The sequence below is a fragment of the Zerene cesonia genome, chromosome 1 (genome assembly GCF_012273895.1).
Source record: "Zerene cesonia ecotype Mississippi chromosome 1, Zerene_cesonia_1.1, whole genome shotgun sequence".
Classification (NCBI taxonomy): Eukaryota; Metazoa; Arthropoda; class Insecta; order Lepidoptera; family Pieridae; genus Zerene; species Zerene cesonia.
In genome coordinates, this window is record NC_052102.1 from 6,854,572 (window position 1) to 6,868,982 (window position 14,411).

A 14,411-nucleotide genomic window follows, 5' to 3' on the forward strand; every position below is an offset into this window, starting at 1 on the left:
ATATACAAGAATTGCTCGTTTAAAGGTATAAGATTTTTAGTTTTATAGCATTGAAATGCTTTATAAATGATCGTGAGCCTCGTGATCAAATTTTTTCTATTCTTTCAAAATTTCTCATTTATAAAGCACAAGCAAACCCGGCGAACTCCGTTTCGCCACCAGTTGGCTGTATGTGAAAAATCATTTTCCGGCTTTTCTGTTGAAATTTTTCCTGAATTTTCTATGCTATAAACCTCACGGAGCCCGAGACCTTTCCAACGAATGCAAAACCGTGGAAATCGGTTCGTGCGTTCTGGAGTTATAGCGTCAGGAAGGAAAACCCGACTTATTTTTATATAGTAGATTTCAATGCTATAAAACTAAAAATTAAATCTAATTTATGTTCTACATTACGGTTAGACACTTCCTCAATACAAGCACAGCAAAGAACTATGATTTTCGTTTCCGAATCTGCAGTTAATTAGGTGCATGCTTACACAAAATAACCGACATCTTTACATTTATCATAAATATCTCGCCCGGCAAATCTTATACTTTTAGCTTTTTCCTTAAGAAATAATCTATACATAATACTAGCTGCACCCGGCAAACGCTGTTCTGCCTTACTCTTATCATTTAGAGGTATGAAAAATAGATGTTAGCCGATTCTCAAACATACCCGATATGCACACAAAATTTCATAAGAATCGGTCAAGCCGTTTCGGAGGAGTATGGCAACGAAAACTGTGACACGAGAATTTTATCTATACACTAGCTGCACCCGGCAAACGCTGTTCTGCCTTACTCTTATCGTTTAGTGGTATGAAAAATAGATGTGAGCCGATTCTCAGACCTACCCAATATGCTTACCAAATTTCAGAGGAATCGGTCAAGCCGTTTCGAAGGAGTATAGAGACTAACATTGTGACACGAGAATTTTATATATAAGATAATATATCAAAACAGTAGAAACTTTAATATATTAACTGTTGAATATATAAATGAATAAAAATAATTGAAGGGGGTTTGAAAACGAATCCATAAAAAAGTTTTGTTTGTCTGTTTGTAAACGCTAATTTCCGGACTTACAGGACGGTTGGGAATGAAAGTTTTTGTTATATAGGAATTAAGTCTAGGCAGCATGCAAATCCGCGATAGACCACCTAAACTATAAGAGATATTAATTTTGTGCCGTAACATTTGTTACGTGATGACAATTTTCTGTTGACTTACAAAAATCGAAGATTTGGTACTCCCATACGCTTTGCTGTGATTATAAACAAGTCAAAGTGGCAGACGCTTCGTTCACATCCAAAGTAAAAAATAATAAAACGCTATAAAATGTAGGGAGAAAAAACATGTATTTGTACATTTTGTAAACACACAAATTATCATAATACAATACAATCAAAATTTTTGTTTCACTTTTTGTCATGACAATTATCTAAAACGTCTTAAGAGTTAAGACCGACTTGAATTAATGATATAAACGCAAATTATTTCAAATAAAATTAAGTCAGATAAATAAAGTATAGTTATTGGTCATTTATTAAACTTATTATTTAATAAAACGCTGTGACTCATCATCAATACCTTGAATTAATAAATTGAGTTTTCATAAAAATACGTAACAAGATAATTACACAATTAATATCGTAGTTTTATAACTGTTATCAGTTAAGTACTAATTCAAAATATTAACATAATTATGTGATTTTGAGAGAGTTTGAGATGTTTATAGTCAGTTCACTGTTGCAAATTATCATAAATTTTGGAAAAATGAGATTGCAATTTTGTTACACGTAATTATTATGCAGAGAAATTAAATAAAATATATGCTTGGTTTACGCAATACCTACTATTATAATTAATTATAACACATTAAAATGCACAAACGCATATAAATTATCAAAATTTGCTATTTGGTATGCAAATGAATAGCTGAAAATATACACATGGCATTCTAAAAAAATGTGTTTGTTTGATCTCTCCTATTTGTTTATTAACTACAATTGGAATTGTTTCCTTGTCCTTTGCCTAAAAATAGAGAATAATGTTTTATCTAATTTCTACGTAAAATGTTCAAGTCAACAATTCATTCAAAGGCCACTTATTTACTTATTTCTATGTAAAACGTTCAAGTCAACAATTCATTCAAAGGCCACTTATTTTATGTTAACTTCTTCATTTTTAACGAAAAACAGATATTAAATAAAAACACATTACACATTTCATGATAACATACTTTTCAAACAAAATTCAAATTTAACACAATTTCACGCAACAACGACCCACTTTTTATGCTGAGTACTGCACATGTTGGTAATTAATTTAAGAATTTGTTTACTATGACATTATAAATTTGCTTTCATACGTATTTTAAAATAAACATCGCCACTCAGCAAATCATAGGTCAACAGGAAACATTCATTAATAATACAATAAAAATTAAATCCTAAATAACTACTGATTATATTATGATTATTACTAATCATCCCGAAGTTTTGAACACTTTACAGTGAACATGGTCATGAAGAGATTGTCTGTGACTCACGTCGGTCTATAACGATAAAAATGATCAAATGCCGTTTAACATCCTCTAATGTCTTTAATTTTTAAATTAAATGTATAATACTCGGGTGAAAGCCAACACAACAAAATGCAATAAATTTATAATTCATACAAAATTAGAGGAACTTACATGAACTAATTCTATATAATATTATCAAAACTTAAATCGTGTCCAGTCTAAGTTACAAATTCTCTTAAAATAATAATCAAATTTAATAGGTCGTCCTTAGACATCAATGAGATCGCCTCAAATTTAGCTAATAATTAATAACTTATTGAAAAAAATTAATAAATACATAGACAATATTCTGCTCATTGTGTGTCATTCATTCTAAGATGCAAAAGCGTAATAAAATGTTGAGTAAAAACAAGTCGTAATGAAAAAAAAAACATAATGAAGATTTAAATAAAGGTAGCTTATTTATAGAAAAGCGCGAGGCACGCCTGTATATATACAAAACATTTTTAAATGTTATTTTGTTTTGTTTAACAGGGCTTGCACTGTTGAAATAATAAGAATCCTGTATGAATGTATATTTTTGGTCGTTTATTGACCGTCTCCTTGGTACTGTGGTTAACGCGAGCGTAGAACCGAGGGATCCTGGGTTCAATTGCCGGTGGGGACGCACAAAAAAAATGTCTCGGTCTGGCAGGACACAGAAGGTAAAAACAAGTCGTAATGAAAAAAAAACATAATGAAGATTTAAATAAAGGTAGCTTATTTATAGAAAGACTAGCTTCGCCTCTCGGTTTCCTATATGTTATTCCAGTTGTCCAGCTCATACGTACGTACCAAATTTCATTGCAATCGGTTCAGTAGTTTTTGCGTGAAAGAGCAACAAACGCACACACATCCTTACAAATTTTCACATTTATAATATTAGTAGGATTAATTTGAAATGGAGAATATATATCAAATTATTTTATATATTTGATAAATTAATTCTTAACATGATATTATTCACAATAAACGAGTTTGTGTTCATGTATATGACTTTTCCAATATTTAAAACAGTGGTTAAACAGTATTTTCTACAAAAAATTACGAAAATGCAAACTTTGGTTTATTTAGAAAAAAAACATAGCCATAGTAAACTAGTGTCAGAAAGTAGTTAAGGGATTTGTCAACAAGTGCAAATTAACTTCCTTTGACTACACTATATACTACACACATTTTTTGTCAATTTCTATTATAATTCGGTACTAGGTCTTGTAAAACAGAAAGGGCTTATCCCATAATATGTCGCAGCTAACTAACTTATCCAGTTTGATAGGAAGGCTCTTCATCTAATGACCGATTAAAATAGTTGGCTAAAACATCGCAGATTAGGAATACTATGATAAATGGAACCTATAGTTTTTAAGACGCTGATTGCATAAAAATATTTAAACAACAAATTAATTAATTAATTGTGTCTAAGAAAACACAATCCTATATGTAAGCACGCATGCGGATGGCAAAGGTCGACGTATCTTCTGTCAAGTAGTCTTAAGAATTTATCGGAGAAGACAAATGGCGGCGGGTTTTATAAGCATTTTTTTCTAGCGTACCACTACAAGTACCAACAATCATACTACAACAATCTGTGGCTGCTGAGTGCTGACATCCTATATGCGTTATAGAGGGGCGCTAGGACAACACGTTACTATTAGCCAGTATGGCCGACAGCAGCGGCTTGTCAGCGAGCGCGGCGGCGAGCTCGGCCTGGTCCCAGTTGAGGCGCAGGCGGCGCGCGCGCGACGCGCCCGCGCCCACGCGCAGCGCGCCGCGCGCCTCCAGCAACGCGCACGCGCCCGACATCTCGCTCATGTCCAATGCGGCGATGTTGCGGGATGCGGCCACCCTGAAATTGTTTGTGCACGTAGCCAGTTACATACAAAACTTGACTGCCTTCAATGTGACAGAACTAGACCAAATTTAAAAGCGCGAGGCACGCCTGTATATATACAAAACATTTTTAAATGTTGTTTTGTGTTTTGTTTAACAGGGCTTGTACTGTCGAAATAATAAGAATCCTGTATGAATCGAAATGTTTCCTTGGTACAGTGGTTAACGCGTGAGCGTAGAACCGAGGGGTCCAGGGTTCAATTGCCGGTGGGGACGCACAAAAAAAATGTCTCGGTCCGGCAGGACACAGGCTTACTTGTCCGTAAAGAAAATCAATCAGTGAAACAGATGTACATCATATGCCCCCATACCCCAAGTGGGGACACGGGACTTCACTTTATGAATGTATATTATAGACATGAATGTTTTTGAGAATGCATAAAATACTTTCAATGGGATAGTTTTAAAATGTTAAGACTGAATCAATTAAAACCATTATTGTATTTTGCCCGTGTCAAGTAGGTATTTATTAAAATTTATATTACATTTTCCATTACAATAGGCAAATGCTACAAATCAAAATAATACCTATAACTTACTTTTTATAAACATCATGTAGTTTGCCCATAACAATTTCTTTGTTTTTCCCTTTCGTGAGCATTAACAACAAACTACATAAAATTAATTTCTGCTGCATAGGCATTCCTTCCTCTACATCTGTATCAATCTTTCTGGAACCGCCATAAACATCATTTAAGACTTCTAGGACTTGTTTTAACTCTACGGTTACAGTAGAGTCATTCATGATAGTGTCCACTGATTTATGTTCAGCAAACTTGCTGCGTTTAGCTAATTCTATAACTCTCCGTCCTATATCCAGGGCTCTTCTCATATCTCCAGATACTGCAGCTATCTTAGCTACATAAATAATTATTTAAGTCTTAATTTGCGACATCTTTAATTCAGTAAAATTAACACTAGTGCAAGCAATTGTTTCAATGTTACAGTTAAATAAAAAAAAAAGGCAAATTAATGTGAAATGTCTACTTCAATTGAATTGAAATCATACCTGCTAACATTTGTAAAGCTGGAGGTGAAAAAACATTGGTGTTATCCTGATTTGCTAAAACTTTCGTAAAAATGTTTATGATTTGTTGCTTTGTGTATGGAGCAAAATGTAGGGTCAAAGGCCTTAAAGAGCATCTAGCTTGCAGCCGAGGAAGTGTCCTCTCTGTGAGATCTAAGGCATTGGCTATGCCTATTAATACAATCCGTGAATCAGGAAGTGCCGGCCATTCAAATATTGTATATAGGACAGATTGTCGCTTACTATCTAATTGATCTATTTCATCTAAAACTAGGAGTCTGTGAACAAAAGACATGTGATTTAATCTAGACATTTCCTTAACTCAATATTTTATAACATTGCACAAAATTTTGAAAGTTCTAAGTTTAATAATCTTCTATAGGTTTTTTTTTTGCAATGCAGTTTAATAACATTCTGTACATGTTTATTATTTGTGGGAATATGTAAGCAAGATTTTATTTTAAATAATAAATATTCTGCTCAGAATTATTTCACAACATCCCACCCAAGATCCAGGTGCCACCAACTCCAAATGCTCTTAGTATAAATGTCACACTTAGCATAATATATTATAACTAAAACTTACATCATTTTATGTTCTTTGGTTAAATATTTCTCAATTGCATTTAGACATGCTTTTTCACTTGTCCCTGATGTTTTAAGTTGTAACTCTTTACAAAATCTACCATATATACTTGCAGCAGATTTCACCATTGTGCAGTTTATATAAATTTGTTTAAATCCTTTTTTGAACTGTAATAAAATATGAAAAAAAAAAAATTGGATATAAAAATATATATGTAATAATTAATCCAATTAATACAAAAACATATTTGTAAAAAATATTATCAATGATATTATTAATAATTTTGGTAAAATAAAGTTCCAGTGGTCATTTATACAAATGGTTACATTATTTGGAATAAATCAAATAGCTGAGTCTCCTGTCCTATCTGTCAGTCCAGTGCCCTACATGTCTGGTACAGGGAATGAGATATATTATGACAGATTAATTAAAATTGATATGTATAAAGTTTGTTAATTACCTTCTCTAATTGTAAAATGTAAGATAAACTGGCTGTTTTACCAGTTCCAGGTTGTCCAGAAATATACAATGATGCAGAATTTTCTTCATCAAGATTTTCAGTCAAAAATGAATCCAAAAATTCAATTTCACTCTCTCTACTTGTTAAGGGTTGTAATAGGTTATGAGCCCCACTGAAAAAGGTTAAAATTTTAATCATTTATTGCTATGTTATACATTAAGCAGTATATGTACCATAGGGGAAGCTGGGATGAAAAATATGATTTTCACTTACTCTATTACATTATCTCGATTTTGGTCTTTGGTGATGCTTTTTGTTTTACTAATCTTTGGTGGAGAACAATCTGTAATGACAAATTAATTGTATAAATAAGAATAATGAAAATGTGATCTTGACATTATAATGGCACTTACCATCATCAGTTAAGGAGTTTTTGGACACTCTCCTTTTCTGAACTGCACAGTCTATGTTTAAAATGTTTTCATTTTCAATATTAGCCTTATTTTTGTTTCCCAAACATGTTCTTTTACGCTGCTTAAAAGTAATTGTAGACTGTAAGGTAGCCATTTGAGATTTTAAAACCTGTAAGTTAAAATATAATATATACATTCTTAATTATATATGAAACGGCAATAACAAATATTTAATTTACTTTGATTTAAATAAAGATTTAGAATAAAAACTGTAAAGTTGATACTGATCAAGCAAATCTTAATGAAGACAGTAGAGGGAACATTAGTTGACTGAACACTAACCTGTTATTTGTAAAACGTTCTTTAAAGTATTAATATACCAACTTATAACTCGATTCTGATATATAACACTGTAGATAACTTCCAACAAAAACTTGTGATTAAAACGCAAAATGAAATTTTTATAATGAATAGTGATATTTTTTTTACTTAACTGCTATTGAATAAGTAATATACGATGGTAATTGATTATGTTTCTGATACATACGAGAGTGCATTTCATTATAAAACTGTAAAATATAGTAACACTAACCTTTTCCAATATTTTTAACTTATACCAATAGACAACACAAAGACGTTTCACTTAATACGACAAAAGAAATAATTTCATATTACTATTTATCTACATAAAACACAGCATTGATTACTCCGAATAATTTTTTATCTAAATAACATTGTACTTTGAGGTTCAGTGATGGTCGAATTGGCGCGAAAACTAACTCATTACTCAAGCAGTGTTGACACCGTATATAAGTGTATATTGTATAATCTACGGTTGACACCTTATTTTCTTAAAAGGGCACCTCGGCACTCAGAAAATTAATAAAAGCATGTAGTCGCCAATGCCACCTCTAAAATGTGCTATTTTATCTGGTTCAATAATAATTCTGTAGTATAATTATTTCGACTCCGACCAATTTGACTGGTCATGGTATAAAAGCAAAAAATTGTATATTCGATATTTTTGTATCTGATTGTATATATAGTTGTAATTAATGATTGAATTATATAGCCATCTTATTTTATTGAGTGTGTATTGCTTTTATAATCTACCAACCATACAACCTATAATACCACATTACAAATAATAAACCACAACCTAAACCAACATTCTAGTACGCAGATTGTTTTAACTGTTTAAAAAAATTTTATAGGTTTTTACCAACCTAGTTAGTTCAGTGTTCTTAAATAATATTCGTAAATTGTGTGAATGTGATGTTTATTTAAGATCGTGGTCGATGGTCGTAAGTTTGAGTCTGATACTCTGTATCAGCCTTGGATATTAAATCTTTTCCCGGAATTCTATAGTCATCTGTATTGTGTACCATAGTCTATAGTCTACGAACTGTCTATGATATAAAATCGCAAATAATTAGTATTTACATAGTGGATGAATGGATTTTGTTTTAATTCTATAAACTGTACAACTAAGACTTCGCACTTCGTATTTTTCTCAAATGCAAATCTAAAGTGAAATGAACTAAGTGAACTTCATAAATTTTGTAATTGTTAATTATTCATAGTGTGCCAGCTGCTTTTGCTGTGTATAGTGACGCTGTGCAACGAAATGTAAAAATGGTTACTTCTAATAAACAAACGGAAAAAAAAGTTGTAAAAATGACTGCACAAATCAACAACGCTGTTGCCCCTCACAGAACTCTCTTGGGTGAAGTAAATGAGCATATAACATGTCCTTTATGTCGCGGTTATTATATCGATGCTACTACAATCGTTGAATGTTTGCATTCTTTTTGTCGTAGTTGTATTATAAAGCATCTTCAGGTAAAAAAATATTGCCCAGTATGTGAAATGATGATAAATTCAGCAAAACCTAATATCAAACTGGATAAGGCGCTTCAAGATATAGTTTACAAATTGGTACCAGGCCTATTCCAAAAAGAAATGGAACGTCGCCAGCAATTTTATTCTTCTCGTCCCGGTCCAGCGGCATCAGCGACTCCAGAACAACGAGGTGAAGACACTGAGAGAATTATATTTAGTCCAGAAGATGTCATTTCATTTTCCTTAGAATACTCTGATGTAACAGATACTGACAGCATCTCTAGTAAATCATCTGATAGTAATGAATCACAATCAACATCAACAACTGCAAGAAGGTACTTGCAATGTCCTGCTGTTGTAAATATTAGTCATCTAAAGAAATTTCTCAGTATGAAATTTGATATTGATAGTACACAATTTGCTATTGATATTTTGTACAAAAGAGTACCATTGCCAGACTACTATACATTAATGGACATTGCTTACATCTATAACTGGAAAAGAAATGAACCTATGCGATTTTTTTACCAAATTATTGACTATGTTGCAATTCGGAATAGATTATTTGATTTAAATAGGAAGGGGTCTCAATTGCATGATAAGAAAGCTATCCCTGCTGTTGCAGAAGATACACATGCCAACAGCCCTATAACTAACACAAATGACCTTGCATCTGAAGCCTCTTCAGGTGCTGATAGCCCTATGTTAGATGAAAACAATGCTAGAAAATCAAATGACACTTCAAAAAAGTGTAATAATTATACTGAACATCATAAAGCAAACCAAGAAGCAAGCTCTAACCAGAGGAGTAATTCACCTGTAAAGAAAAATGATGATGAAGATGAAAAATCACAATTCCTTAATTCTTTTGAATTAACTGCTAAGAATAGCTCAGCGTCTTCCAAAACATCTCCCACCAAAAATTTATCAGATAATGCAGCAACTGAAAATAAAATTACAACCACTAACACATTAAAGAATGAAGATTCACTAAAACGAAAGTTCCAAATTGGAAACAATCTACCAGAAATGAAAAAGGTAAAAATTGAGATTGAAAAAGCGAAAATACCAGTATCTCAAAATGTTTCATCATCTAATACCAATTTAAAAACAATCGGTATCAATGACAAGAATTTAAAAAATACAGAGCAAAGTAAAACAGTAGATAATTCCCCAAAAGGCACACAATCAGGAAGTAGTATAGTAAATAGTACTATGACATCAAAGGATTCAAAACAGTCGGCTAATTTACCAAAACAAGCTGATGGTGTAGGGCAGAAAAGAACCATAGCTGATACCTCCAATAATCTTACACCAAAACGGAAACCAGAACTGATGTCAACATCTCCTTCACTACAGAAAACTGTTTCACCTCTTAAAATTCAGTTATCTAAGACAGATTCCCCATCATTAATAAATAATAAATCGAATGAAACTCCAAAAGGAGTTTCCAAGAAGATACCTGATTTAAAACCCAGCACAACAGGAGCAGCAGCTACTAGCAAAAGTCATATTTCAGGAAAATTAAGAATGGATCTTTTAGCAAATAATAGTGATCCCACTATTGATCGAAGTAAAATTTTATCTCAAGTTAAAACATCAGTGCCTACCAGTGGGCAAAATACAGGAGATAATCTAAAATCATTATTTGACTCTTGTAAAATTAATATACCCTCTTCATTATCAATAACCCTAACTGATCAAAAGAGCCCTTCTGATTTACCAATTTCTGAACAAAAGAAAAATATTATCAATAAGAACCTCATGAATTCAAGCAACAATTCTAATCATAAAGCACCCAGTCCTCCAGTACATAATTATATTGAAATAAAGAAACTTCCTGATACTGATACAAAAAAGACAACAAAAACAGAGAGTGTATCAGATACAAAACCAAATATCCAAAAATCAGACAATACTGCAATGACACCTAAATTAAATAAAAGTAGTGAAACATCTGCTAAAGGACCAATACCAAATTTAAAACCAATTGCTGATACTAAATTGGCTAAACAAACTGGAAATTCATCTGCACCTATAACATTTCAACAGACTTTTGAACAACAATTACAATCTCTTCAAACAGATACGAAAGTGAAAGTGCCCAAAAATAAGGCCCAGGTTCCAAAACTTGTACCAGCCACACCAAAAGCTTTTAGTGCAGCGAATAAATTAAATAATGTTAATTCAAAGGTTCCAACCGGTGTCTCTTCAGGAGAAAACAAAACCACAGCTGCTCTTGATTTATCAACTCCTCACAGTATTCAAAGCCAATTAGGTCCTCAACAAACAAAAGCTTTTGAAACAATGCAGTCCATTGCTAATTTAGCAAAAAAACAAAACTTACCACCTAAGTCAATTCCTTTGACTTTATCACAAGATATGTTTCCAACTGTATCTAGAAGACCTATTACTACTTCCTCAACATTAAGAATTCCCTCAGGTAATAACAATACTCATGTAAAGTTAGAGAAGCCTCCTGCTAATATGTCTCAGTTAAGTAGTAGGCAAGAAATGCCCAAACAAATAAGTGCTCACAAATCATTAAATCAAATTCAGGCTACAGTATCCAATATACCTTCACCTAATTATCAAGGAGCTCAGCCATCAAACACTTCTACACAACCATCACCACAATCTCAAACACGTTCACCAAGCTCATCACCAAAATTGGTAATAGCGGAAGAAAAGCAAACAAGTAGTGCATCTTCAGACCAGAATCAATCTAACACACCACTGCACCCCCAGTTATCAAATATGTTCGCACCTCGATGCGAGTCTCCTAAAGACTCACACAGCCATACAAAGCCAGGTCTAAAACCAATGAAACCTTTAATACCTACAAGTAAATTATCTTCTATTCGCCAACCCATAACTCCTTCATTAAATACAAATACTGCAATGAGCTCCCAAGCTGATTATTTATCGCATGCCATATTCAGGCATCAAATGGAAATGCAAAGTGCTTGGTTAAAAGCACAGCGACAATACGATATATTAAAAAACATGCCTAATATGGCAATACCAAGTCAAAATGAATTTAATAATAAAGACAAACAGTAGTACAGTAGGCGAAAAACTTAAGACATTTCTGAAGAGTCTGTTGCTGGTGTAAGATAAGTGAGAATAAAGTGTAAACAATCTTATCGTTTTAATCAAAACAGAGAGATATATATATGTATATTTTTTTTTATTTATGGATTTATTTTACAAAATTTTAAAAGAAACTAATAACTGTTGTTTTCATGTATGGGTAACTTTGGTTGTTTTTAATTTGGAATATATAGAGCTTTACTTTACGTTATGTATCACTTTTTTATTTGATTGCTGATAAATATGGTCATATTATTTCGTATGCATTTCATTTTGAGAATTTTACATAATTTTAAATCTTGAATACCTAATCTAAATGTCTTGTTTTCCTTATTTATCAAATCATGGACAATAGTTAAAAAATGTGTATTATTCAAGCTTTGTAATTTTTTTTATTATGTGATAATCATTACCGAAGTTACCCAAATTCAAAATAATACATTGAGACTATACATAAGTTATAATATAAGTGGTTTTATTATTTATATATAAAAATAAGTCGGGATTTCCTTCCTGACGCTATAACTCGAGAACGCACGGACCGATTTCCACGGTTTTGCATTCGTTGGAAAGGTCTCGGGCTCCGTGAGGTTTATAGCAAAGAAAATTCAGGAAAAATTTTAACAGAAAAGCGGGAAAATCATTTTTCACACACAGCCATCTGGTGGCGAAACGGAGTTCGCCGGGTTTGCTAGTTATTTATAGTTGGCTATATTGTAATACATTATGCATTCAAGAATAAAATGAAAACCATGGTACACAACCAACATGTTAAGTGTAATTAATGGAACCTTTATAAATTTTGTATTTTAATAATATAATTGGATTAAGTTACAATGTACAAATTAAATTAACCCTGAAAATTGTGTGTACGAAATAAATAGATATAAGAAATCAAAAAGTGTATCTATTTATATTTATAAAATTGCCTTATTTATTATCCACTGATTTTCATAGTTCCATAGCCAAAGATTAACTCTTTACTAAGATCTAAGGGGATCTAAGAATAAAGACTTTTTTTTAACCTCGAAACAGGAAAAATTTGCGAGTTTGTGGCGTTTGTTTTGCTGTAAATGGAGGGTCCATTTAAGGGAGGTAGAGGAGTTAGAAAGAAACAAAAAGTAGCCTATGTCACCGTCCATCTCTTCAATTATCTCCACTTAAAAGAAAGCCATGAAAGAAAAAAAAACGCACGTACTTTCGCACAATGTTATTATAAGGTAAAAGTTCAACACCTTTTTTAAATATGATTGCTTTCGAATTTATAATAAGAGCTAGTATTCTGTTATCTGTTACATTAGTGTAACTAATGTAAAAATTAGTGTAACTGTCGATATGAATATACTATTATTATTATAATACAAGCTTGTGCCCGCGACTCCGTCCGTGCGGCTGTCTGTATTTACAAAGAACTGATCGGAACAACCATAGAAATGACATCAAATCCGTTAATCAATTAGGTCGCGTTGAAAAGAACGCTTTAAAATTATACGCATACAATATTAATTCCAATAAGAACGACCGCTCGTCTCACTGGATACGTCCGCTCGCATCAAAATTCAGAAATCATCATCGCGCGTCGCGGAACGCTGTCGTTATATGGAAGTCGGGGAGGCAGGGCGTCGTGGGGCCCGCGTGTGCCGCAAACGGTTCAAGCCAAATCCGACTTTCGGCGCTACAGGCTACGGCGTTGAATCCACTGCGAGTAACGCAACGTGTGTTCGCGGTTCTACAGAACGTCTATCGATAAAACTGAAAAATTAAAAAAAAATTTCTACGTATTTTTCCAGGATAAAAAGTATCCCATTTGATGCCCAGGATAATAAGGTATAATTATACCAATTTTCATCGAAATCGAACCGTTAGTTTTCACGCTTGAACTTACAAACAGACAGACAGACAAAAATTTTTTAATCACATATTTGGGTTTGGTATCGATCCAGTAACACCCCCTGCTATTTATTTTCCAACATTTTCAATTTACAGAATTGACCCTTCTACAGATTTATTATATGTATAGATACTTGAAAAACACAGTAAAGGTGAGCATAGAATCAAGAATTGAGATTACCCGTATTATTGTACTACTCTTTGATTGAGATGTTCTGGTTTCAATTTGGTGTAGCCGAAAACAGAACGCTAATGTAAAGAAAAAAATAGATTTGTGAATCAGAAATAAAACACAACTGTACAGATTTTTTTTTTTGCCCTGGATTATTTTTGCAAATTTTTGTGTTTTTGAGTGCCTACACCACGAATATATTTATATAAGCTTAAAGGGCGTTTTGGCTATTTACTTCGATGCATCATATTCTTTTCTTTTTTTTTTTTAATTTTTCTAATGTAAAATGAAAATACATATTTAAAAGAAAACGAGATCAAATCTAACAAAACCATTGATAATTTCATGAACTGTAAGTATAAATACATCCAAAATCAATCTTATATCTTGGGCAACAAACCAATATAGACCAGTGTAATGTACCCAGCGTCTGCCCCACAAAACAGTAACCGCGTCTGCATACGTCATAAGTGGGGCAGGCGCGGTTTCT

General features: G+C 32.6%; 2 protein-coding genes across 3 annotated transcripts; one reads left to right on the forward strand and one right to left on the reverse strand.

The window, feature by feature from the left end:
• Positions 1-3,723: 3,723 nt before the first annotated feature.
• LOC119831761 (cell division control protein 6 homolog) lies at positions 3,724-7,721 on the reverse strand. 2 transcript variants are annotated; one of them, XM_038355256.1, is made up of 8 exons: positions 7,517-7,721; positions 6,925-7,093; positions 6,785-6,854; positions 6,512-6,683; positions 6,052-6,218; positions 5,448-5,743; positions 4,978-5,296; positions 3,724-4,394 (listed from the first exon to the last, which is right to left on the reverse strand). In XM_038355256.1, exons 2-8 carry the CDS (start codon positions 7,076-7,078, stop codon positions 4,181-4,183), a joined length of 1,392 nt encoding a protein of 463 aa, XP_038211184.1. In that variant the 5' UTR covers positions 7,079-7,093; positions 7,517-7,721; the 3' UTR covers positions 3,724-4,180. The 2 variants fall into 2 exon arrangements, with proteins under 2 accessions (XP_038211184.1, XP_038211192.1); XM_038355264.1 differs by lacking the exon at positions 7,517-7,721 and adding an exon at positions 7,267-7,501.
• Positions 7,722-8,298: 577 nt separating this feature from the next.
• On the forward strand, positions 8,299-12,375 carry LOC119840676 (polycomb group protein Psc-like). The gene has a single exon (XM_038367379.1). It carries the CDS (start codon positions 8,560-8,562, stop codon positions 11,827-11,829), a length of 3,270 nt encoding a protein of 1,089 aa, XP_038223307.1. The 5' UTR covers positions 8,299-8,559; the 3' UTR covers positions 11,830-12,375.
• The last annotated feature ends 2,036 nt before the right edge of the window (positions 12,376-14,411 follow it).